General features: G+C 34.7%; 3 protein-coding genes and 1 pseudogene across 3 annotated transcripts; all 4 read left to right on the forward strand.

Moving 5' to 3' along the window:
- Positions 1-1461: 1461 nt before the first annotated feature.
- Positions 1462-2503, forward strand: LOC143635500 (5'-adenylylsulfate reductase 3, chloroplastic pseudogene; annotated as a pseudogene).
- A 775-nt stretch (positions 2504-3278) lies between these two features.
- LOC143635501 (glucan endo-1,3-beta-glucosidase 1-like) lies at positions 3279-9352 on the forward strand. The gene is made up of 4 exons (XM_077103322.1): positions 3279-3513; positions 4074-5354; positions 9045-9072; positions 9187-9352. The coding sequence occupies exons 1-4, from the start codon at positions 3447-3449 to the stop codon at positions 9347-9349; spliced, it is 1539 nt and encodes a 512-aa protein (XP_076959437.1). The 5' UTR covers positions 3279-3446; the 3' UTR covers positions 9350-9352.
- Positions 9353-16641: 7289 nt separating this feature from the next.
- Positions 16642-19878, forward strand: LOC143635502 (L-ascorbate oxidase homolog). Its single transcript, XM_077103323.1, has 5 exons — positions 16642-16826; positions 16913-17022; positions 18090-18360; positions 18452-19348; positions 19426-19878. The coding sequence occupies exons 1-5, from the start codon at positions 16689-16691 to the stop codon at positions 19636-19638; spliced, it is 1629 nt and encodes a 542-aa protein (XP_076959438.1). The 5' UTR covers positions 16642-16688; the 3' UTR covers positions 19639-19878.
- Positions 19879-24929: 5051 nt separating this feature from the next.
- LOC143635504 (aminomethyltransferase, mitochondrial-like) lies at positions 24930-27080 on the forward strand. The gene is made up of 4 exons (XM_077103324.1): positions 24930-25067; positions 25510-26078; positions 26217-26335; positions 26405-27080. Exons 2-4 carry the CDS (start codon positions 25521-25523, stop codon positions 26949-26951), a joined length of 1224 nt encoding a protein of 407 aa, XP_076959439.1. The 5' UTR covers positions 24930-25067; positions 25510-25520; the 3' UTR covers positions 26952-27080.
- The last annotated feature ends 214 nt before the right edge of the window (positions 27081-27294 follow it).

The following is a 27294-nucleotide window of genomic DNA, read 5'->3' on the forward strand; positions in this document are numbered from 1 at the left end:
ATGGATTTATTGGTGTCATATCATTTTTTTTATCGTAACTATCAATGGTAACGAATGTAAGCCAAATTTTCATCGATAAAGCTAATGTTCCCATTAAAAAAAGTTTGAATTTGATGTATGATAAAAGGCATAATTATTGCCCTCGCAATCTTTATTTAAAAATAGATTGTGACATCCATTTTATAAAGTATACCCAATGGGTTGTTATCTCGTAACTACTTTCTTTAAAACAAAGCCGGCCACATAATTTATGTAGAATTCTTGTTTGATTTGTGGCCACCAGATGGATTTATAACTTAATTCAAGAACATTCTTAAGACAAATAAAAATAAAGCCAAAGATATTCATTTTCAAACCATTACATACGTGATAATCGTTTGTGCATGTGTGCTGTTTGCTTCTGTTGTATATCACTTGATTCATGACATATACGATTGGCTTGTTTCTCAAAATTTTAAAAATTCCTTAACTTTTAGTGTGTAGTATATTTGGGTTTAGAACCGAATAAAACCTATAAATAGTCATGTATCATATTCTGGAAGCCATAAGTTACAATCACAAGTTGTTTCAATAATTATTATAGAGTGAAATTTTTGAGATAATATACAACATAGTATGAAATAACTCCTAAAGCAAAAAAAAAAAAAAAAAGCATAATATAGGTTTTTATAGACAATTTAGTTACGACTAAACGGTTGGATAGGTTTGACTGGTTTTGAACTACAATGGCCATCATATCTGTAAGTAATTCACTAACTTTTGAAAGTAAAACGCCGTTTAAAAAATGAAGATGCATGAATGTTCATGTAATTTATACATAAACCCTTGACTATATTAAAATAAAGAATAACGAACAAATCGTAGCACAAACAATATTCTCTTTTGGACATTAGCCAATCAAGTGACCTAAGCCGTTAACTTAACAACGTTTTCTATGGGTCTTCCTGTAACAAGTTTAACTGCCTCCATGTATTTAACGCTTCAGTTCCAATCTAAAACCCCATCGTACACAGGAACCCCAACAACCAAGTAAAACCGCTTCCGACAGAAACACCAAAAGTCAAACCATTACTAAGTTAAAAAAAGGCCTTCAGGTGACGTAAGCCATTAACTTAACCTTGTTGAACAACGTTTTACTCAATCTACTCGTAATAAGATTTTAACCGTTATTAGTTATATAACGCTTCAGGTCCAACTTAAAACCTTTCATAGGTGAAAGCCTCAACAAACGAGTAAAACCGTCCCTAACATAGACTCCGTGACTTGGACCGACAAGAAAAATGGTGGTAGAGCCTAGAAGGAGAGCGTGGTGACGTAAGCCATTAAGTAAGCTACAAACTAATATACATCGGCCCACACGAAGCTCCTTTAACACATTATTTACAACTAGCTAATATATGTTGGAATACAATCTTAAGTTCTTAACATCCCAAAACTGGTTCTTGATTGCAGTGGTGCTGAAGATGTTGCTTTGATAGAGTATGCTCACTTGACCGGGTGCCCATTCAGGGTTTTTAGTCTTGACACTGGCCGGTTAAACCCCGAAACGTACAAGTTTTTCGATACGGTTGAGAAACATTACGGCATTCGAATCGAGTACATGTTCCCTGACGCGGTTGAAGTGCAGGCTTTGGTTAGAACCAAAGGTTTGTTCTCGTTTTACGAAGACGGTCATCAAGAATGCTGCCGTGTGCGAAAGGTGCGACCTTTGAGGCGGGCCTTGAAGGGTTTACGAGCTTGGATTACTGGTCAAAGAAAAGACCAGTCTCCCGGGACTAGATCCGAAGTTCCGGTGGTTCAAGTGGATCCGGTTTTTGAAGGGATGGATGGTGGTTCGGTTAGTTTGGTGAAGTGGAACCCTGTTGCTAATGTAGCCGGTAATGATATATGGAACTTCCTAAGAACAATGGAGGTACCGGTTAACTCCTTGCATGGTCAAGGGTACATCTCGATAGGGTGCGAGCCATGCACGAGGGCGGTGTTGCCCGGTCAGCACGAGAGGGAAGGGCGATGGTGGTGGGAGGATGCCAAAGCTAAAGAATGCGGGTTGCATAAAGGAAACCTCAAGGAGGAAAATGTTAATGGAAATGGAAATGGAAATGATTCGGTAAATGGAAACGCGAGTTCTGATATCTTTGAGAGCCAGAACATTGTGAACTTGAGCCGAGTGGGTATTGAAAACCTTTTGAAGATGGAAGACCGAAAAGACGGTTGGATGGTGGTTCTTTACGCACCGTGGTGCCCGTTCTGTCAGGCAATGGAAGCGTCGTATGTGGAATTGGCAGATAAGTTAGCCGGGAGTGGTGTAAAGGCTGGGAAGTTTAGAGCGGATGGTGATCAGAAGACGTTTGCGCAACAAGAGTTGCAGCTCGGGAGCTTCCCGACGATTCTTTTCTTCCCGAAGCACTCGTCGAGGCCTATTAAGTATCCGTCGGAGAAGAGGGATGTCGACTCGTTGGTGGCTTTCATTAATGCTCTTAGATGATGAAGAAAAGACTAAAGAGTGTTTTGTTGTTTATGCATTGAGAGCTTGTAGGTGAATGTCACAATGTGCAGCTTAATGCACAGTTTTGGTTCTAGTCATTGTATAATATCCGTCTAGTGTTTTGTTTTGTTTTTTCCTTGTTTTCTAGTCTTGGTTTTGTTATAAGTAAAAAAATAAAATAAATATTGTAACATTTTGTAGGCATTTTCCTCTCTCATACTCTCCTTCCTTTCTATATTTTTATTTTAAAATGTTTTTAAATACCAAGCCTAATTTTAAATCTTAACTTATAAAAATAATGTCATAAGATGTGAAGTAAAAGAAATGGTCTACAAATTAACATATGAATCATGTTAATTGTATAAAAGATATGAATCCAAAAATAGAATATAACATTCTTAAATTTGATTATTTTGATTTTGTAAATACATAGTTAACTTTTTAAAGTACCAAAACTTTTATAAACGATATGAGACTTTTTCTGTAGTTTTTTTGGCAAAAGATATTACATAAAAAACAAGTTTTTATTAGCATCACACAAGTAAAATCTTTATTCTATATATGCTCATAAAAACAATAAATCTGCATAAAATCAAAAATGAAATATTTACATTCTTTTAGAACAATAGAAAATATGGTTTTTATTGTGCATTAAATATTCCTACCAACTTTAAACCACCATTAAAGACTTAAAAGTACCCATTATTTTACATATATGATTTTGCATCATCCCTAAATCCAAGAAAAAGGAAGGAACAAAGTGCAAAGAGCCAAAGCTCCAAAAGTGTGGGCACTACCATTGAGGGCATAACAGTCATTTAAATATCATAACTTCAATTGCTCTAGATCTCACTAGTCAAAACTAAACTCAAAAGATTTCTTGCCCAACTTCATACTTCTGCAACCTCTTGATCTTGTGCCTTATAGAACATGAAAGTTGCAGACCTCAAACTTCTCTTTAATGGCTGTTCTTAGACTCCTTGCTCTCTTTCTCATCTTCTTCCTCATCTCCACTGCTGCATTACCAGGTAAAAAGCTCAATTTTTTATCACAGATTTCATAAACCATGTCAGTAAATACAGTTTCTTGAGCACAAACTTCAAGAAAGCTACCCAGATTACAAACCCACATCAAAAATCACATTTTTTTCACTTTCTTGTTTACTAATTCAACAACCCCACTTGAAAAGATTTGATTTTTATTCAAGTCATGTTGAAAATAGTCAAACCAATGTCAAGAAATGCAGTTTCTTGAGCACCAAGTTCAAGAAAGCTACCAAAATTACAAACCAAACCAAAAAAATCACATTTTTTTCACTTTTTATGCACTAATTCTAGAACCCCACTTGAAAAGATTTGATTTTTATTGAGTTAATGTGAAAAAAGTCAAACCCTAAAATGTCAAGAAATAGAGTTTCTTGAGTACCAAGTTCAAGAAAGCTACCAAAATTACAAACTCAGCTCAAAAATAATATTTTTTTCAATTTTTATGCACTAATTCAAGAACCCCACTTGAAAAGATTTGATTTTTATTGAGTTAATGATGAAAAAGTCAAACCCTAATGTTAATTTTGTTGAATACTTTGCAGAGGTTAAGGTACAAGAAGCAAAAGATGAACCTTTTGTGGGAGTTAACATAGGTACAGATATATCAAACTTACTCCCCCCTGCACAATTAGTTTCATTCCTGCAACAACAAAAGGTAACCCATATCCGTCTTTATGACGCTGACCCGGATATCCTCAAAGCCTTATCGAAAAGCAAGATTCGGGTCATCATTTCGGTACCAAATAACCAAATTCTTGGTATTGGGTCATCCAACACCACTGCAGCCAACTGGATTAACCGGAATGTGGCTGCATTTTACCCCGATACCTTCATCACCACCGTGGCGGTAGGCGATGAGGTTTTGACGACGGTCCCTTCGTTGTCTTCCATGTTAATGCCAGCTATTGAAGCACTTTATAGTGCATTAGTGGCTTCAAATTTGCATACCAAGATCAAGATTTCGACCCCACATGCTTCGAATATTATTCTTGACCCGTTCCCGCCTTCTCAAGCTTATTTTAATGAAACCCTTTCGCCCGTTATAGCGCAACTACTTAAGTTTCTTTCAAGGACTAATTCACCACTAATGATGAATATGTACCCATACTACGTGTTTATGCAGAACAAAGGGGTTGTCCCCTTAGATAACTCATTGTTTAAGCCGTTAACACCTTCGAAAGAAATGGTGGATCCTAATACTTTGTTGCATTATACAAACGTTCTCGATGCTACGATCGATTCGGCTTATTCATCAATGAAGAATCTAAACGCTTCCGATATTTTAGTTCTTGTTACCGAAACCGGATGGCCTTCAAAAGGTGATTCAAAGGAGCCGTATGCAACGATCGATAATGCCGACACGTATAACTCTAATTTGATTAAGCATGTTTTGGATAGAAGCGGGACCCCGCTTCATCCCGAGGTCACTTCTAGTGTTTACATATATGAATTGTTTAATGAAGATTTAAGGACGTCGCCCATTTCCGAGGCGAATTGGGGGTTGTTTTATGCGAATACGACTCCCGCTTACTTGCTTCATGTGTCCGGGAGTGGCGAGTTTTTGGCGAATGATACTACGAATCAAACGTTTTGTGTTGCAATGGATGGTGTTGATGGTAAAACATTGCAAACAGCGTTGGATTGGGCTTGTGGGCCCGGGAGAGCAAACTGCTCTGAGATTCAACCAGGGGAAAGCTGTTATTCACCTAATAATGTTAAGAATCATGCTTCTTATGCATTTGATAGTTACTATGAGAAACAAGGAAGAGCTGCAGGCTCTTGTGATTTCAAAGGTGTGGCCATTATCACCACTACTGATCCAAGTAAGTGCTTGATTTGCTATCTTTAAGGTTAAATGTTTGAATTTTTGAACTATTTTTTAAGTATTATGTTCATATTAATGCATGTATAATATAACTATATTTATATGAAAATTACATATAAAAATTCCAATCCGATTAATCCTAGGTGGTACCTGACTAGCGACTTCTGCAACACTATTTATTATTATTATTATTAATTTTTTTTAATGGCATATTACAGTATAGAAGTCTAGAATCATTTACATGAAACCTTGGTATGATTCATAGGATGCTTAAGTTATACTGTAGAAAAACAGTTATGACTTATGAGTATGTCATCCACTTGTAAGACAAAAATGCACATACATGTTTTCTTTATTTTTCTGACTGATGGAGTGAAAGCAGTAGAACCCACAAAATAAAAATAAAAATAAAAATATAGCTATTAATGGTTAGATACAAATAAATCATGCAATGAAATCTGTACACTATGATTGTTTTACCATTTTAGCCCTTGCAAAGAACTAGATACCAATAGAGGTGCACAAACCGGTTTTTTTAAAAAAACCGGTTCGGTTATTAACCGGACCGGTTTTTTTTTGCCCGGAAAAAAACCGGTTCGGTTAATAACCGGTTTTTTCTGTCAAAACCCTAACCGGTCTAACCGGTTATGACCGGTTTAGAAACCGGTTAGAACCGGTTAATAAACCGGTTTTTTTATTAACCGGTTTTTTTTATTAACCGGTTTTTTTATTAACCGGTTTTTTTTTTTTTTTTTTTTTAAATTTCGCGGTTTCAAATACAAATATTTGTTTTTTATATTTTGTACTTAATGAAGACCATTATTTTTTCACAGTATAAACAAACCGGTAACTACAAGGCAAACCGGTAACTACAAGGCAAAACGGACTGACCGAAGCCATTCTTTGCTTTCGTTGTTAGGGTTCTTTGCTTGGAAGATGAGTATGAGTGTGTGTTGGTGAATGTGTTTTCAACAAACCAAATATTAAAAACACATAACTTTCATTTATAGTTTTTACATTAAAAATACAAACATTAAATCGTTATCGCATATTCGTAACTCAAAAATACAAACATTAAATCATTAACACTGAAGAAATCTCTGCCAAGAACTGTTGTTCATGATTTAACTCAAAAATACAAACATTAAATCGTGAACTAGCAGATGCTCCTGTTGTTCCCAATCGCAGTTTGTTCAGGACTTGCCTCCATGTTTGCTGTTTCTTTAACTAAATTAGAAAAATCCAAATCAACAAGTAAATAAGAGCACATATTAGGAAAAAGAATGCTTAGACACGATTACATGAACAACTTGCTGTTTCTTACTCATGATTTGCCTCCATGTTTGCTGTTTCTTTAACTAATTTTCTTCGCTACCCGATCCCGAGCTATTTCTTAGGTAATCGTCGTACGCGGCTTCTTCATCGGTCATTGGTTGAGTGTGTCCTTCATTGACCTCGTCTTCATACAAGCCCGCTTCATACTCCATTTCCCCCTCGAGTGAGCGTTGATGTTGTGCCCTATCTAAAGAGTCCAAGTAATCCTTGTAGCAAATCGACATCTCTATAGCTGGTGCAGTGAGTCGAGTCCTCCTAATCGATATAACCCTGCCAGAAACAGAAAAAGCAGACTCCGAAGCTACCGTGGAAGCTTGGACCGTTAGTAAATCTTTGGCCATGGCGGCGGGGTTCGGAAACTCATCCTCCTTACCTCTCCACCAAGCCAGCAAATCAAGACTTTTAAATTCATCCGGAGTCATGTGTTTCACAAAGTTGGTACAACCATACCTTCCAAGTTCACTGCTTGGGGTGTTTACCCTTTGACGTTTACCGGCGTCTTCCCAAATCATGTAGTACATCCCCATTTCAAGGTCGGTTTGGGATTGGGATTGGGCAACAGCTCTTAACGAGTCATGAATTTGGGAAGACGACCCGTATTTTGTAAGGTAGACATCATACATGTTTGACAAGGTGGTGTTGAAAGCATTCTTTAAAGTTTGGCTATAATAGGGGTTTTGATCGTCGTTTAACCCAAGCTCATCACAAATTTTTTGTATCTTGAAAATGTTTTATTGTTGCTAAAAACATCTCGTAACATTCTTTTAAAACTGTTTCTTTGCGTTTCGATCACGTTTAACCCATCTTGCACGGCCAAGTTGATAATATGTGCAATGCATCGGCTATGAAAAAACGCTCCATCACAAATAGGTTTATACTTTAATTTTAAATGGCCAACCGCGGCCGTATTGTTGGACGCGTTATCAAACGAAATTGAAAAGATTTTATCTTCAATTTTGTATTGTCGAATGACTTTATCCAAGATTTGAAAAATATTTCTACCCGTGTGCGGGTAATCAAACAATTGAAACGCAACGGTTCGTTTCATCATTTGCCACGACTCGGGGTCAACCCAATGAGCCGTCACACAAATGTATGAGTCGGGCGAACCATGAGGTACCGACCAAACATCCGTTGTTAAGTTTACACCAGTTTGTAAGTTTGAAAAGTATGAAATTAGTTCGGATTTAGCGTTTTTCCATGCTTTAAGACAATCTCTTCTAAGGGTCGAACGACTTACGTGTTGGTAGCGTGGTTGAACATAGTTTTGCATCATCTCTGTGAATTGAGGGTTGTCGAAGTGGTTGAAAGGAAGTGTTTGTTGAATCACAAAGTTTGAAAACTGTTGACGTACCGCTTCAACGTCGTACGTAAACACCCCTCCTTGATTCGTCATCTCCGGCTGCGAACTACTTCCCGCTTCGTCCTTCAAGGCCTTGCAAAAGCGCTGTTGTATATGCGCTTTTAAAGTGGAGTTTGCATCTTTGGCATAGAACTTCAAACAGTGCTTGCATCGAGCTTTTTGGCAACCGTTAGACAGTTCGCATAGGTCGAAATGTTGCCACACATCTTGGTTTCGTTTCGTGGGGATGATCCGAACGACCGTTATGTCTGTGTTCGAGGCACCCATGTTGACGGATGAAGCAGCACTTTGGGAGGCCATGATAATAAGAGCGTATAATCGAGTATGAAATAAACGAGTACGAGTATGAAATAAACGACTACGAAATAAGAGCGTATGGAGTGGTAATGTGGTATAATTGAGTGTGAGATAACAAAATAATCGCGTATGAAATAAACGTTTAGAGCTAGTAGAGTTGTATAATCGAGTGTGAGCTAACCTACCCAACCTAAACTATATATAGTTGTTTGTGGGGGTAAAATGTTAAAAAAAACGGCTAGAAATCAAGAAAAAACGGGCAAAAAAGGACCCAAACGGTCATATGGCCGTTTTATAACGGTCAAAAACCGGTTAACCTAAAAACCGGTTTTTAGGTTAACCGGTTTTTGACCGTTAACCGGTTAACCGGTTTTTTAATAACCGGTTTTTAAATTTAACCGGTTTTTTTACTAACCGGTTCAATAACCGGTTTTTGTCCACGAATGAGTAACCGAAGTACTAACCGGCGGTTCAATAACCGGTCTAACCGGTTTTTTAATAACCGGTTTTTCTATTAACCGGTTTTCGGTTAAACCGACCAAACCGGTTCTATAACCGGTTTTTTTGAACACCTCTGGATACCATGCAGGGGCCCCATTAGTTTTTGTATCTGTTCACTGCTTGCTTGCTTGCTTTATATTATGTACTGAGTAGTAACTTGTCTTCTTGCACTGGTTTTTGTACCAACTGCAGGTCACGGGGCATGTGTATTTCCTGGAAGGTTAGCTATTATATTTTCTGTCATTTCCAAAAAAAAAAGAAAATCATTTTATGTAAGATTACCATATTATCCTTTTTGTAAGATTGAGGCTGATGATGCTTGAATGTGATGCAGTAAAATAATAAGCAATAGGACCGACACGGTGGTGAACTCAACGAATGCAACAAGCGGGGTGGATACATTAAGGTTCGTTGGAACCAGGCCTCTTAAGGACGGTTGGGGAGTCGTTTTTGGTATCATGTCCTATTTATACATTTTGTGGTTGTCTGTTTCTTGAAGGTGCGAACTAACCTCTACTTGGAACTAAACTAAATTTTGTTGTGGACTGTCTGATAGCGATTATTGTGTTTTGCAGAAAAACGACGGCGAAGATGGAGCTGAGGCTATGATTATTTTTTGGTATGGATGGACGGATGGATGTATAATGTTGTATTTAGTAATTGATGGGAAGGAATGTAGACTGTATGTTAGCGGTGCGGCGGTGTCAATGCTCATCTAAAGATGATGGTGTTGAACATCAAGTTTTCTTTCTTAAAATAAGTGTTCAATTTTGTAGCCAGCCCAATAGTTACAAGTTACAAGTCAAGCCACATCATTTAATAAAAAGTACCACTGATCTCATTTTAAACATACATATACATACATAATTGCATCAATTATGTATGTGTATGTATGTTTAAAATACATTGGCAAATATATATATATATATATATATATATATATATATATATATTACAAACAAACAAATATCCGTTTCATGCGAAACGTTAGCTAGCGAGAGTATTCAACCTTTGCCAAATGCTATCTTTCACAGTTGGACTAATGCTTTACTTTTCATAATCACAAACAAACCAACTGTTAATGTTTTCATTTTAAAATGCTAATAACTAGTCTGTCTATAAATAAATAAATAAAGTATAAACAAAAATCAACATGATATATAGAAAGAAATGTAAAAGAACACAGACTTCGGATACCCATATTAATTGTTGATATATTCTTTCTTTATGTGCCAAATGATGATGTTAACTTTTATTGTCTATTACTAATTTGTTTGTGTTCTCTAGTCTATACTTCCACACAAACACAAACTTCTTGGAATTTATTTGTAATTTGGTATGTATCCGTCAAATGCACTGTCATTGATATACATACTTTTTTGATACACTTCTTGCGTGTCACCGTCTGTGTTCACTAATCAATTTTCCTTGCATATTTGTCCGTTTATGAGAAATTAGAGTTTCTTACTCAAAAGTGATAAAAAAAAGTTATCTTATTATCTTAATCTGGACAAACTGTTTGGCTTCACATTCTGGCCTGACCATTTAGGATTTAAGTGTGTTGTTTTCATCTTAAGGGATACTTGCAAGTTACTTAGGATTGTAAGTATTATTATAATACAGTTCTTGAATAAACAGTGTTGATGTAAAGTTTATGGTTTGATGATTACATGATGTGGTTCTCATACAATAATAATACTCGCTTTCTTTTGATAAGGCGCTCACAAGGACATACTTCTGCATGCAGGTTAGCTTCTTTTATTAGTATTTATAACTGTAATCTAATTTATAAAGGAAGTATATTTTTAACATAATAATATAACCAAAATACGCAGCTTAGCAAATTGCCTGTGAAGTCTTTCGGCTTTGAGAAGTTTCGTTTGCTGTTATATGTGACTGCATTGTAAAAAACAGAACACCATTACTGCTGTGTGCACGCGCTATTGTGGAGCAATGGTTTCCACATGATAGACAAGTAAGTAACATGGTCCATTGCCCATTGGCATTATCTGTTGTTTTTGGAGAAATTGGTAAACTTTTGTTGATGGTTTGTGTCTATTGTGTGCCCTTCTCTTTTGACTAAAACTGTGTGCATGCATTAGTTTTATGATGCCCTACGTTTTGCGGTAATATACATAATGCGTAATCAAAACTCGTTACAACAGTGAAACAAACATAGAAAGTTGGACGCGTTATTGTAAGCACTAATGCTTAATAATGTTTTTCTGTGAATGAATTTAAACTGAAATAGTATAACACATCTACATTTAAACAAGATGTTACCTAAAAAAATACTATTAACAAAGTTATAGATTTAAAATAGAGAGAATCGATGAAAAATTATTTCAAACTAAAAGTCAACTCATTTTTTTTAAAACTTTAGAACATATTTAAATCCTCGTTAATTAATAACATTTTTTCCGTATTAACCATTTAATTGGTTCAACAATTATTTTTTTCTTGAAAGGCAGGTTCGAATGCTTATATGTGCACTTAATAGTTGTTTATTTACGTTACATGTGACATCTCTTGCAACTAATGAACTCTGACATGTTCTAAAATGCAAAGTGCAATAAATAACCGATAAAATTAGTAATTAAATACATATGTTTTGTCGTGTCAAGTGTTAAAAATAAGAATAATGAATTTATGGCCTAAAAAACCCGTTAAGAAAATAATAATTCAAAATATAAATCAAAAACAAAATAATAATGAAAAAACTAGTACGCGTTTTGGCCTCAATTTATTTAATTTGACATCTGTTTATGTGTTTTCATGTCAATTATGCATGTTAACATCCATTTATGTATTTTGGACTCCATTTATGCATGTTCGAGTATTAAAACCCGGGTATAAAAAAACAGTTCCGGGTTTTTTTATACACCTCTACCTAAATGGTCTTGTTCAATCTTTGGGCTTACCAAGATAAGTTTATGTGTTGGACTTAACATGTTGCATGCTGGGCTACTTGTGAGGAACCTCCACAATCATAAACATGTGGTCTATGCCAAATTACATCGAAGAAAATTAGTACAAACAAATACGGTAATTTAACTCGAAGTTAAATGATGCCAAGCCATATATTTTACCAAAACTGGCATTTTTTATTTACACATTTTTGTAAATAAATGTAGTAGTAATTCGCTTTCTTTTTTTAAGTTTTATATAAATTTGTAACCAAGTGCAAGTCGTTTGTCATGATCTAAGACGTCTTTTTCCTAAATAACAAATTAAATATATATTTCCCATTATGCATCTCTGATAGTAACTCGCCAATCAAGGGGAAAAGTGGAAAACTGTCAAACTTTTTAGTTTTAACCTATAATATAAACCAAAGGATCAATGATTTACTTTCTTTCTTTTTCAATGAACGACTAAATATTAAATTTTTGCTATAATTAAATAATTGGCACCCTATCAATTTTATTTCCCCAAACTACTATTGAAATTAATATTATTTTATATGCCATGTGTAAGTTAAATATTTATAAGATATGTAAATGTGTAGGTTAAAAAATTATAGGATGCACACATGTGTAGGTTAAAGAAGTTATAGGATATATACATGCGGAGGTTAAATAACTATAGAATATACACATATGTGGCTAAAAAGTTGGTTAATGAAAATCATCATCATCGTACTCAGTATATCCCACCAATAGCAATGCTATGGTAGAGTCTGAGGAGGGTAAGATGTAGACAGCCTATGGGATAGAGAGGCTGCTTCCGGTGAGACCCCCGGCTCGATAGCAGTTTTGAATCAAGCCTTGGACATAAGACACATAACACTCAATCATCGGGACACCGGCTGATTGGTGCATGTGCCCTTGTCTTTCGGCTATCAACGCCACCACATGATGCCTAATTAACCTTCCGCCACTTTTAACGTTATTTTCACGTGATTAGTAAAATAACGTCAAAGTTAGTGCAATTTTACTTTTGCCCACCCAAGGGTTCACACATATATACATTATATGTGCGCACCGCAAGCAGGGCGTATGGTTAATGAAAATAAAAGTTGAAATATAAAGGAGGGATTTACATTAAAAAAAAAGACAAAGATGATAATATCTACATATTTTTATAGTGTACATTGTGTAGGGATGGTTTCATGATAAAGAAAATAAATTAATATTGTATCATAACTGATTATTATAAGTTGTTCAAGTACTCCTAGCAGAAAGACGTACCAAATTTTCTTTAATAGCCAAGCCTTTTTTTTATCTCCAACAAAACCCTTAGTTAGTATGGATGTTAACTATCGGTTCAACTGTTTTTTTATGAAATTTTTGGGTCAAACAAATGCTTACGATCTTATCACTAAACTATGATTTCTTCATAAACTAAATCGAACTTGTCAAATGACCAAAACAATTTGGTTTTAACAGTCTGGACACCGTTTTTTTAGCACGAAATCTACCATTAAATCTTTAAAGATGGGTCTCATTGCGTAGCCCCCCGGTAATACCGGTGCATGATGGATCGGTGTCCCTCACAATGAGGTTTTTAGTACAACCACCATTCAAAAAATCTTTACAAGTATAGTAAATATTGATGAAAGCTTTACCTCTTAAATTTTAAGACGGGCTATAAAAAAAAGTGAAAAACCAAGTTAGGAATGTAATCAATTAATTTTATAATTTTTATGTATTATAATAATAAAAATACTTATACGCATTGTAATTATATAAACCGTGAAAACATTAGTTTAGTTTTATTTCTTATTAAATTCATATAAATCAAGCTAAATTAAATATTAACTGATATATCGGCCGGTTTAAATTTATCCAGTTAGTTTCAAATAGTAAATCGAACCGTAAAACCTAAAGTTTCCTATTGTAAACCATAATCCGAACTATGACACTCTTAACCAGATTGAAAAGACAGATTTACTCAGCCTTAGGATGTTAAATCAATTTCTAGCATTCTTTTTTTTTTGTTATCAAAGAAAGCAATGAAGTCAATTTCAAAGAATCACATGCAGTTGCAAATTGCCATTAAAAGTGATAGAGGCTACAATTACAATCACCGGCGGAAATTGATTCAAAACGTGCTATGATTCCAATGCATAGTTGACTCCGTGAATTTTGAATTTTTCTCTTCATATCTATCCATTATTACACAACTAGTCCCTCTATTTTAAATATATTCACATGCTAGCTAACATGTTCATTCCTCACTTGTTTAATAGTAAAATAACTTATTGTACATTTGTACCACGGTTTTTATTTGATTTGTCATCGCATCTCATGTTCCTTTTTGACTTTTGACTTATGACAACTAACACTTTTCTATATCTTTTCTTTTGTTGTTACCGAGTATTACTGACATTAATGTACAACATTGTAGTTCCATGTGTCAACTAGGTAGGTAAATGTGGTTATTTCTTTAATCATAATGAATAAACCTAGAATCATGCACCACAAACGGGCTTCGGTGTTTCTACGTTGTTACGTATTAAGTTGTGTTGTCATTAAACCAGTGCTATCGTCTTCAATATGTTTTATATTGTTATTACACAATCGTGATAATAATATGTCAAAATGTTGTGCATGAATATTCACATAACCAATTACTAACCGAAATAGAGAAGGAATTCTTCATGATCCGATGCTCTCTCTCTCTCTCGGCTGTTTATATTTAGCGACCAACCATCCTTTCCTACAAACACGTTCTCACCTGTAGGGCTTCCTGAATTGGACTACTTGTTGGGCCCACTATGGTCTGATTTGGTTCGGTTCCTAATTACGTTCATAACATTCCACCCTTTCAAATTCATATCGTCGTTAAGGTGTAACGTTGTACAAGATTGGAATAAACTAAAAAAGGGATGGTCATGGATGGAATCTTTGGTGGCATATGTCCATATAGCGGATGACAGTGGGGTGGGGATGAATGACGATGAAGGGTGGCCTATGTTGGTGGTGACGAGAGAAGTGTTTCACGACTAGGATGGTATGGATGGTAGTTGGGTTGTCGTATTTAATTGAAGACTTTAGAAAAGTAGAAAAATTAAGGGACCATTTTTGTAATTTAAAGTGTTTAAAAGAATAATAAGGAAATTGAATTACTGAATAGTAGTCATGGTATCTCATCCCCACTTTTGAATGGTGTAGAATATTAGAACCCAAGTTTCAAGGAAATAGAGTACATTGATATTATAATATACAAAAAAATTATAATTCTCTTACATCAAAGAAGCTTGGCACATATTGAAGTACGTATCCAGTGAAGATAATATTCTAGATAACATGTATTTTTTGTTATTACTTATTAGAATCTACTTCTGAGGCCATTCATTTCATACAAAATCAAGAAAGTAACAATTTGTTAAAGTTTATTGTTATGCAAGAAAATTTTCATTCGATAATGAGTTACACAAGAATAAAAATACTAACAGCTGATTATCTTTCGTGTGCCATTTAGTATGAAAGATGAAAAACTACTTTTTGACGATATGTGAATCATAAAGACATATACCAATTTGATTTACGTCTCACTTAATACCGGTATTTTGCGTATTTACTAAACTTTTAGACTTTTACAATTTAAATAAAACAAGATGGAATCTTGTTCCCATTTAGTATAATCTACTTATTTACATTCAAATGAGCATATCCAAATACATGGTTAAGATTTATAAGAAACAGACAATAATACAAAAATCCAAAGCTATATTCAAATTAAAATTAAATATATATTAATAAGCAACTTGTAAAGTTGTGTTCTTTGAATTTTGGCCATCAAAGCTTCATAACTTTTATATGTTACCCTCAAACTTTGGTACTCTTTAAAATTTGTCATCAAAGTTTCACATATATTTTATTTGTTTGCCTCTTATTAACATAAACACTCTGGTCTTTCAACTTTCACTACAAAAAGTTATCAAAACTTTTAGAATTTTAAGTTTTGCCATAAAGTTTTTAGATTTTCAATTTTCACCAAGAAACCTTTACCACCGCATACCCATTGCAAAACATGATACCTTCCAAATATGTAATGCACTTAACGCGATTCGTCACAACACACAAACAAAATACTTTGTGTATATAAACAAGCAAATAAGGCTATCATTTTACCCGAAACCTGATAAAACACTAACCCAAACCAAAGTAATTCGGTTGGTTCTTGGGTCTGATTTATGATTTTCTGCTCAACCCGCAAATAAGGTTGTCATTCCACCTATTATAGATTGATTGTTTACTGTTACGAGTACCGCAATCGAACCAACAAATCATGCCTTATTGAAGACGATTATGATTGAAGTTTGTTTTACTTTTATTTCGAATTTTTTTGTCAGGATATATTGGTTTATTATTTGGTTATTTACGTTGCAAGCAAAGCAGAATATGCTTTTAGCATTTAGTTTTCTAATTTTTTGTTTTGTTTCTTTGTTTCTTAGAATACTCGAAACCTGATTAACCAAATCTGAAAAAACCTGAACTCGAACAACCCAAACCCGAAAAACCCGTGAGAGATTTGGGTTGAATTTTAAGTCAAGATTTAAAACTTTTAAACCTGAAAAACAAAACCGACGAACACACCTATAGTCAAATAGGCAAATAACAAACTAAGATCCATTAATCTCTACCATACTCCACCCCACACCGGAACAAAACCCACCTCAGATTCGCCATATTATTTCTCTCTCTCTATATATTTCCTTTCCACTATATCCTACACATTACTGACAACTCACGAGTCTCTGTTACTTGCATTCTTCCCAGTTCCCTCCACTATATGTAGATACACACACACACACGCATATACATACACACATAGTGTAGTGTATCTATAGGTTTTATCTTTTTCAAGAAATCTTGAAACAAACAAACAATGGTGGAAAAAAGCAATCTTGTTCTTGCTTGTGCTCTGTTGTTGTTGATCAGTGGCATCAATGGTGAAGACCCATATAGGTTTTTCACTTGGAAAGTCACTTATGGTGACATTTTTCCAATGGGTGTTAAGCAACAGGTGCAGTTTCTTCTATCTCTAGTATCAAGATTTTTTATTATGTTAGTTAGTTTGAGGGTTTCTTGAATTTTATTATTGTTTTGCAGGGAATATTGATAAATGGGCAGTTTCCAGGACCTCAAATCAACTGTGTGACTAATGATAACTTGATTATTAGTGTCTACAATTACTTGAATGAGCCTTTTTTACTTTCTTGGTAACTTCTTCATTTCATTTGGGTAATACTTACTTAATGTAGATCTTGATTTTGGAACTTGCTAAATTTAGGATTTATGAGACAGTTGAATTTTATAAATTATCTTGATTATTGAATGTGGAATGATGTGGGTAGAAAATAAGATGACCCACAAATTTATTGACATTAATAATCAACCAAAAAAAGTTTTTTTTTTTTTAAATTACTTTTTAAAGAAACTTGGAATGTAATGTGTTGAATAATTTGTATGAACAATTCTAATCTGTTTTGCTGTTAAAGTGATCAAGATTTGACTTCATAACTTTAACTTTTGTAACAAAGGACATCTCTAATAAGTTATTTGGTGTCATATTGACATTTGATTTCACTTGTGGTTTTGGAATATTTGATGCCCCTAAATTAACATGGTGAATGACCTTGAATATTGATTAAAAGGGTTACCAAATAAATAAATAAGAAAAAAGATTAATACTTTTGAGTTTCATGAGTAGTTACAGCCAGTTTCTTGATTCAAGATCAAAGTGATACCTTTTGATACTGAAAAGTTTAAAAAGCTTTTGTTTCCCTCTAAATTTTGTTGAATACAAATTAAAATTACTTCTAGATCCAAACACAAGAAAATTAGGAATTTTAGACTGAGATCTCATTGAAATCTGTTCTAAAAATAATAATTATTAGGAGTATTAAATAGTGTTGTGTGTACTAAGGTACAAAAGGGAGTGGGCTTAAGCTCTTGGTCTCATGCATATATCTGCCAGAGATCTCTGACATTTTATAATTTTTTTAGAAGTATTATTTTTATGAACATGGAACATGCTAATTGCAACCATTTAATGATATTTACAAATAAAAAGCTGGCAGTTGTTACATGATTGGCCCCATGCCTTATCTTGCATCTTAGATCTTGAGAATTATTTTTTGTTTTTTGTTTTAATAGAGGAGTATTAAATAGTAATAGTTTAAAATCTTATATTGTAGGGACAATATATGTGAATGCTCATGTGACATTGTTTAGTTAGATATAATGCTATAATAATAATAATGTACAGGTGACTTAATTTTTTCAGGAATGGACTGCAACATAGAAGAAACTCATGGCAAGATGGTACTTATGGTACAACTTGTCCAATCCCACCTGGCAAGAATTTCACATACATGCTTCAAGCCAAAGATCAGATTGGTAGCTTCTTCTACTTCCCATCACTTGGCATGCAGAAGGCGGCTGGAGGCTACGGTGGCATTAAAATCTACAGCCGCCCACGCATTCCAGTCCCGTTTCCTTTCCCTTCTGGAGATCACACGGTTCTCGCCGGTGATTGGTACAAAAAAGGCCACCAGGTTTGTTAGCTAGTTGCCTAGTTTAATAAGCTTTGAATAATATTTGAAAATGTCATTAGTTTTGACTGATTAATGTGTTTGGTGTTTGTAGAGATTAAGACACATATTGGACATGGGTAAGAGCATTTCTAATCCCGATGGACTTATCATCAACGGGCGTGGCTGGAACGGTTACACCTTTGATGTCGAACAAGGGAAAACATACCGCTTCAGAATATCAAACGTCGGCTTGCAGACATCTCTCAACTTCAGGATTCAAGGACATAAAATGAAACTAGTGGAAGTGGAAGGATCACACACGGTCCAGAACACCTACGATTCGTTAGATCTCCATGTTGGACAGTCAACTTCCGTCTTGGTCACTGCCAACCAGCCAGTCAAAGATTACTATGTTGTCGTGTCTTCACGCTTCACCCGTCATGTGCTCACCACCACCGCTGTTCTCCACTACAAAAACTCCAGAACCGGCGTCTCGGGCCCACCCCCTGGCGGCCCCACCACACAGATCGCCTGGTCACTGATGCAGGCTCGAACATTGAGATGGAACCTTACTGCAAGCGGGCCTAGACCGAACCCACAAGGCTCGTACCATTACGGTCTGATCAAGCCTAGCCGGACCATCATTCTATCGAATTCCGCTCCTTGGATTAATGGAAAGCAGAGATATGCGGTCAACGGTGTGTCGTTTATTCCTGGAGACACTCCTTTGAAACTGGCTGATTATTTCAATATCGGTGGAGTGTTTAGTGTCGGAAGCATCCCCGACAAATCATACAATGGAAACAACGCGTATCTTGCAACCTCTGTAATGCATGCTGATTTCCGGTCTTTTGTTGAGATCGTGTTCCAAAACTGGGAGGATACCGTTCAGTCATGGCATATAGACGGGTACTCGTTCTTTGTGGTCGGGATGGATGGCGGACAGTGGACATCGGCTAGCAGAAAACGCTACAATTTGAGAGATACGGTTGCCCGCAGTACTGTTCAGGTAAAAGTATATTCTGTTTAGGTTATAGCAATGTATTTAGTCACACGACACTAAAACCGAGATGATGTGTTTTATAGGTGTACCCGAAGGCATGGACTGCAATCTATATCGCGCTGGACAACGTGGGGATGTGGAACATACGGTCGGAGAATTGGGTGAGGCAGTATTTGGGACAACAGTTCTATCTACGGGTGTACTCGCCTGCGCATTCGTGGAGGGATGAGTTGCCGATACCAAAGAACGCGCTACTATGTGGGCGTGCTAAAGGGCGTCACACGAGACCACTATGAGACTAAATATCGATTGGTTCGGTTTGTCACGAGAGGGTGGCAAGTTGGCAACTACTTGTTCCGGTTTTTTACGGCTGATTAATTTTGTTCATTGCAGCATTATTCATTGTAGCTGATGGTTCCACATGGATTGTGTAATTGTTGAATTTATTTTCTCTTTGGTTGTTTTGCTTAGATTGTTATTCAACAAAAGGTTCATTTACTATGTACCAGTTGTACTAATAAATATATAAATGATAATTTGTTGGGTTTAATTAATATATTATAATTAACCCAACATTTGAAAAGCACTCTCTTGTTACATAATGCATAACATGTTAGTAATGGAATGAAGAGCACATAGTGACCACTAAACCCTTTTTATTTACTACATTGTGTGTTTAGCCCTTAAAGGAACTGGTGACCATTTAAGTCAATCATTAAAAAGTTGTAAACAAACAGAAAATATCGTTCACCGCTATAATAAACAAAGAGAACAGAATAACTTGATCTTTATGCTACTTATAGAAAAGAGGGATGTACAAAGTTAATACTTCTAAATATGCTTAAAGAGTTACAAATTTGCTACTCACCTTGGTTAATTAAAATATCGAAGATTTACAAATATGCTGAAGTAATGTTTTCTCCCGTGGTTGATAAGAAGAAGTTAACTTCTGCATTCAAGGATGTCATGGGCTTATTTTTATTGTCAAAGCATACTCCTGCAATTGGAAAAGTAATGAATAATAATTAACGTGTTAAATGTGATTACATACAATAATTTAACTGTAAAGTTAAAGTGCACAATAGCAGTTAGGAGTGAGAAGTTTACCAACATTAACATCAAACTTGTTAGATCTATATGTTGATGTACACAAAATTAATTTCTCCCACTTTAAGGCCAAGATCATTTGGCCACTTTATTCTAACATCCAGGGGCGGGATACCATGAAATTGATAATACAGAAAAAACATTATTTACTTAATTAATATTTAACTAAAGTCGGCATCAAGCATCTATATATGAGAAAATGTCAATTCATGTTGAAGGCTTAGATTACTTCTTATCACACTATAAGATCATGGATACTAAATAAAGACGAATTCTTGTGAAGTCAGCCAAAGATCATGGATACTAAATATTGACTGTTTTTATCAAGGTTTGAATTTACGACAGTTGCCTCAATAACTAACTTTTTGAAAGTAATTAGTAAGCAGACTGGCCTATATTAAAAACATCTTACAAATGCAACTTAAACAAGGACACAAGGTTTTCACAGCATCTTCAATGAGGTTTCTAGGGATAAGGCCAAATTCTGTTAATCTCGCTAAAACCAATAGATTTACTTTTATAAAAAAAGTATATTGGCTAAAGAAGCCTTAATAGTCTATCTCCTAATTGATTAAGATCAATGATGTACAAAACTTGCACATAATCATATTAATAGTTCCTAAATTATAGCAAGATTATGATGGCAAAAAGGTACAACTAACTTGTCACTGATCTAAAGCACCTAGCTAGCTGATGGATCAACGGTTAACGGCTATTAGTAAATTTCTATCTAAAGTCAAACCTTTTAAATTTTCAACTATAGTTTTCACAAATTTATTTCAACGGCTCTTTTTAAATTAAGAATATGACTAGTCAAATGGCTGAGTCTATATGATATCATAGTCTATCAAGTAATATTTTATGAGAGAAATAATATGAATATTGAAACAATGATATTAGGTCAAAGAACGTAAGTCTTAAGTGTTAAGGAAAACGCACGATATTGATTATTAAAGGAATAATGAGAATACATACCCATCTTTTACAGGTATTATTCTTTGAAAACTATGGATGTCTATCCATCTCATAAACTATTTATAAAATATCAGTTCAAATCGTTATACGTGTTGATGCAAGGTAGTGATAAAATGAACATGTTAAATACATTGTTTTTCTTAATTTAAAAAAATACATATGAAATCCTTTTGATTGACATATTCTTAATTAATTAACCAAAATCATTTCCATTATTTTAAACTAGACTTAATTTGGTATAAATGTTAAGTATTATTTTTATTCATTCACACACAATATCGAATTGTAATTAGTTTACTCTTGATATACAATTGAAATTACTTATCAATAGTTCTCATGTAGTTGTGTATTATTTGGGCTATCTTCCTTCCTATATTATATAATAAAAGAAAAGAAAAGAAAAGAAGAACCTTTTAAAACCCTTTACATAGCTTCCTTTATATGTTACAAACACTCACTTTCTTCCATAAAATCTTAAATTGAATTTGAAAGCCTGTTTCCCCTCCTCATTTCAATTTCAAAATTCAAAACACAAATATATGCTTCTACCACTCTCTTGAAAAGTATCCAACACTCCTGTTTTTCAGTCCACTAACAATACACCCAATCTCAACAAACCCTAATTCAGTCGTTTTGTTTCATTTTGGTTCAAATTTTGGGTTTATGTTCTTAATTGACACAAATTTTGATTGTTATATTGAAAGAACATATTACTTTAGGTCACGTTTTCCCCAATTTACTGAATTGGGTTATGAATATCCTTGAAATAGATTTCATTTTGGTTGTAACAAAGGGAAATTATTACTTAGAGTAACCAGAAACCAAAATACAAAAAAGTTTTCCATCATTCGGTTTTTAGTGGATAAAACATCTTTGCACACATGGGTTTGTATTAATTGGCCAGTTTTCGATAATTCGGTTATCGGTTTTTGGTTAACAACATGTAGGTTGGTTTTATATTATGTAGTTGTTTTTATATTAGAAAAATTTTAACTAATATGATTTGACTACAAACTAATATTCTTTTTTATTGCCTCTCCTCTTATAAGGGTGCTCTGAACTATTTTTCACTACCAGTTATGTGGGACAAACAAACAATTCAATAATGCCATTGCTTTGATGGAAGTTATCAAAGATTATTAGTTGTTCGCTTTGAGTTTTGTTGGGATTAAATTGGTTAGGATATCTATATTTGGTATAGTTTAAATATGCTAATATCTTGAAAAGCATTGAGTCACGGCTTTATGTCTTAAATAAAATGAAAACATACTAATCTATGTTTTAACTTCAACGTTTTGCTTCTCTTCCGTTTGGCTACTTAACGACCAACATTTTTAAGGAAAATTTTGTATGATATTATTCTTTTAGGTGTAGCAGTATCTTTACAAATTGGTAATAATTTTTTAGTTTTATGAGAGTAATTAGTTCTTTTTGATGTAGCAGTATGCCACTATATGTTTACAAATTCCCATTTGGTTTGCTTTTCAGAACAAGAGAATGGGTGATTATGTAAAACCATTGATGCGGGGACAAACAATCAGAAGTCATTGGATTATGAGTTCTATATGCCTAGACAAAAGAAGGCCACCGGAAAGGTGCATCACGTTGATTTTTTATTACTTCATATTTTTTTATCTTAATACATTTATGTATTTCAGAGGTAGATGATTTGCCGTTCTATTTGATTCGACCCGTTAAGAATTGATGTTTTAAAGAGTTATGACTTATATGGATATGGATATGGATAGAGCACTAATATGCTTTTTGACCCATATGCATTTTTGCAATTGAAAATTGAAACATAAATGCAGTCAGTAACTGCACTTTTATGCAGCCATTTGGCAATGGAACCTAGGTCTTTTGGTGTTCGTACGCAAGGGCATTTAGGTCTTTTGTGTCTATGATTAATTTGAATATGCAAATAAATTAAAAAGATTGACTCAGTCTGGTCATTTTTGTTTTTAAAGGCTAGCCCAATTTGGTCCATTCGAACGCAAGGAATGCATTAGTTTGACTTTTAGAGGTCAAACATTCATGAATATGGTTTGGTTTGTGAAGACTAAAAGAACCGTTGTGATTTTTTAATGTTTATTCTACTTACTTGAATGTTTCCTTAATGTAGGGAAACTTGGTTACAACTGCATTGAAGCCAAGGATGGAAACCTCGGGATGAAGTAAAGTTTAAACATCTATACATTCGAAGAAAACATCCGTTTTGAAATGGAGTTTTAATGTAGGTAAATAAAATCATATTGTGTATTATGTTTATGATTCTTTCTATATAATAGTTGCTTAATTATTGTAAGTTTTTTTAAAAAAAAAAGCATATATAGTACACGGATCTCAAGCTATTCTATTACTTTGCGTTGTAAATTTCAGTTGATTGTAGTTATGTTTTTACTAAAACCCAGTAGTTTTAACCAACTAAGTACACATTTTAAAATTGTTGTAACATTGTATTAGGGCATGCCTGATTGTGAAGTTTTTGAAACCTAATTTGGGTTAAATTGATGGGAATTGAGAGTTTTAACTCTTTTGGTTTGATTATTTGAGTTATAAGTAATTTGAGATATGGGGTCAATTTTGGTGTCGAAAACTCTAGCCCTAGCGACTATGAAATCCCGGGTCAATATAAGAAGAGTTATTATTTTTTATTTTAATAGTGTTTGATATGTTTAAAAGAAGCAACAACATAGTTTTGGTGTGGAGGAGAACGTTGCTACAAATCGGACCCATCGAAGAAAGTTGTGGGAATGACGAGACAATGTTCTTTCCAAAAAGATGAATAAAAAAAGTACCAAATATCATTTATTGTTCGATGTCTAACGCGTATCATTTCAATTCAATATTAGTTATAGAGTATATATCTTGTCATTTGTCTTCTTTTATATCGGCTACCTGTAAATACATAAATATGTTGTTCGTCGCCAGGCACGCCCCAATCAAGTGTATCAATCTTTTGATGGAAAACAAAAATTAGATGATTAAGTCGGGCACGCTAACGCCTACAAAGATGCTTTGTTTAATACCTGCGTAAATGTTTGGGTTACATATTTATTTTATTTTTAATTTTCATATATTATATTTATATTGTTTTAAATATATTTTTTTAACCCGTGTATTACACGGGTATATAGCCTAGTAGAACATATAAAACTATGATTGATATGAGGATATGCTTATTTTTAATTAACTAAAAAACAAACACTATCTTATTAATATCATCAAAAAAGAAAAAAAAATCTTCCTTTTTTTGAATGACCAATCTGAATTTCACTATTAGGAGATAACTCATCTATTGTGAAAAAACTCTCCATATTTTCAGTCTAAAATGAGACTTAACCGAAGACTTTAAAAAAGAATTTAAATAAGTTTATAAATTATTAAGTTATGCAAATAAATAAAAAGTGTATGACATTGATCCCACTCAAGTAAGCCTTATCGGGCTCACCATTTCTCAACACCACTCACCAACGATGGGGTTCGATGGGCCGCCAGAAGCCCTCCTCCACCCACTCCTTTTTACCCACCAACCATTTCTTTTTTTATTATTTTATTTTTAAAACCTTTTTTAATTTACATACAAGAATCAATCTCATCCAGATTAGTTCCTCCTCTTCACAAACAAAACCAGAGCTCACTAGTAAGTCCATTTCCATTCTTTTATCAGTTTATGCTTATTAATCAATATGTGTTTGGTGTAAATTGCTTGCTTATTTGTTGTGTTAAAGATCTTCAATTCCCTGAAAAGATTGAGTGTTTGTCCATTTGGGGATAAACCCTTTACATATTTGTTGAAAAGATTGGATCTTTTTTGTTTTCACATTTCATTGAGGCATTTTGTCGAACACTTGAGCTGCAATTGTATTAGATCAAAATGTGATATTGATGGACAATGAATTGGTGTAAAAAAGTTTACTAATTGATTCATTAGGTGAAATTCTTGATGATTTGGAATCTGTATACTTCAAGATTCATTTTATAAAGTTTGCATCTTTATGTGATACTTACTATAAGATCACATAAATTCTTGTTTGCAATTAGTTTAAGGTTATTAAAATCTATTTATTTATTTGTTGTTGAAGCACAAAAAACAATGAGGGGAGGACTGTGGCAACTAGGTCAATCAATCACCCGTCGCCTCGGTCAATCCGATAAGAAAACCATAGCCCGTAGATGCTACGCCTCAGAGGCCGACCTCAAGAAAACCGTCCTGTATGATTTCCACGTTGCTCATGGTGGAAAGATGGTTCCTTTTGCTGGTTGGAGCATGCCAATCCAGTACAAAGATTCAATCATGGAGTCCATGTTGAACTGCAGGGAAAACGGTAGTCTTTTTGATGTTTCCCATATGTGCGGGCTCAGTCTTAAAGGAAAAGACTGCATTCCGTTTCTTGAAAAACTCGTGATTGCTGATGTCGCGGGACTTGCTCCTGGTACCGGTTCACTGACTGTTTTCACAAACGAGAAGGGTGGAGCTATCGACGATTCTGTGATCACGAAAGTGACCGATGATCACATTTATCTGGTTGTTAACGCGGGATGTAGAGATAAAGATTTGGCTCATATTGAAGAACATATGAAGGCTTTTAAAGCCAAAGGTGGGGATGTTAGTTGGCACATTTATGATGAAAGATCCCTTCTGGCCCTCCAGGTTAGTATTTAAAATCATAACAGAAAAAAATATATATACACGTTTAAAGAAAAATTAAATCTTTTTCGTTTGCAAGTTGATTAGCTTGCTAATGAACCCGTTGCGGTCTATATTTTGTATTCCATTTTTGTGGCGTAGGGTCCTCTTGCAGCGCCAACGCTTCAGCACTTGACTAAAGAGGATTTGAGTAAATTGTATTTTGGCGAGTTCCGTATAATTGATATCAATGGTGCCAAATGTTTCCTAACTAGAACTGGGTATGCCCAATGTGACTTTTAAAAGAGTTAAAAGTCAAATAAGTAAGTAATCTAATTTTCTTTCAATAGGTATACCGGTGAAGATGGATTTGAGATCTCGGTTCCCTCAGAAAACGCACTCGATCTTGCGAAAGCGATTCTTGAAAAGTTGGAAGGGAAAATACGGTTGACCGGTCTAGGGGCGCGTGACAGTCTTCGTCTTGAAGCGGGACTATGTCTTTATGGCAATGACATGGAGCAGCACACAACCCCTGTGGAGGCTGGGCTCACTTGGGCCATTGGGAAGAGAAGACGTGCCGAAGGTGGTTTTCTTGGAGCTGATGTGATCCTCAAGCAAGTTGCAGAGGGACCACCAATCAGGAGGGTCGGGCTTTTCTCTGCTGGCCCACCGGCCCGGAGTCACAGTGAGATTCAGAATGAGAATGGGGAGAACATTGGGGAGGTGACTAGCGGAGGGTTTAGTCCGTGCTTGAAGAAGAACATAGCCATGGGGTATGTTAAGTCCGGGCTGCACAAGCCAGGTACCAAAGTCAAGATTGTGGTCCGAGGGAAAACGTATGAAGGGTCGGTTACCAAAATGCCCTTTGTACCTGCAAAATATTACAAGCCAACATAAACTTTCTTTTGTACTTGAAAAATTGTTTCACTGTTCTAATGGCTACTTTCTTTCTTTACATTTTAACTTGTTTTTGTTGAACTTGAATTCTGCAATCTTTGAATGGAAGAGTGTGTGTTTTTAATGGTTGCATTTAGTAGCAAACCAAACACTTAATAATTAATTTAATCACAGAGGAAGTCAATGTTTGACATTAATAAAAAGTCAACAATTACAATTTGAATGCAAAATAGATCCCATTCTATTTTTCTTTTTCTAAACGATCAACTCACACACTTTCTATTTCTATCTTTTGTCTATTACGGAACTTGAACGCTCATGGTTCAACTCACAAATCAATTTT

This window comes from Bidens hawaiensis, unplaced genomic scaffold, assembly GCF_021521415.1.
Source record: "Bidens hawaiensis isolate Kalapana, Puna unplaced genomic scaffold, B.hawaiensis_p1.1 tig00007515_1, whole genome shotgun sequence".
Taxonomy (NCBI): Eukaryota; Viridiplantae; Streptophyta; class Magnoliopsida; order Asterales; family Asteraceae; genus Bidens; species Bidens hawaiensis.

Coding starts and splice junctions, on each gene's coding strand:
- LOC143635501 (XM_077103322.1), top strand. CDS start 3,447: ATGGCTGTTCTTAGACTCCTTGCTCTCTTTCTCATCTTCTTCCTCATC. Junction 5,355..9,044: donor TATCACCACTACTGATCCAA/GTAAGTGCTTGA, acceptor TACCAACTGCAG/GTCACGGGGCATGTGTATTT. Junction 9,073..9,186: donor GCATGTGTATTTCCTGGAAG/GTTAGCTATTAT, acceptor AATGTGATGCAG/TAAAATAATAAGCAATAGGA.
- LOC143635502 (XM_077103323.1), top strand. CDS start 16,689: ATGGTGGAAAAAAGCAATCTTGTTCTTGCTTGTGCTCTGTTGTTGTTG. Junction 16,827..16,912: donor CAATGGGTGTTAAGCAACAG/GTGCAGTTTCTT, acceptor ATTGTTTTGCAG/GGAATATTGATAAATGGGCA. Junction 19,349..19,425: donor TTGCCCGCAGTACTGTTCAG/GTAAAAGTATAT, acceptor TGTGTTTTATAG/GTGTACCCGAAGGCATGGAC.
- LOC143635504 (XM_077103324.1), top strand. CDS start 25,521: ATGAGGGGAGGACTGTGGCAACTAGGTCAATCAATCACCCGTCGCCTC. Junction 26,079..26,216: donor GATCCCTTCTGGCCCTCCAG/GTTAGTATTTAA, acceptor TTTGTGGCGTAG/GGTCCTCTTGCAGCGCCAAC. Junction 26,336..26,404: donor TGTTTCCTAACTAGAACTGG/GTATGCCCAATG, acceptor TTCTTTCAATAG/GTATACCGGTGAAGATGGAT.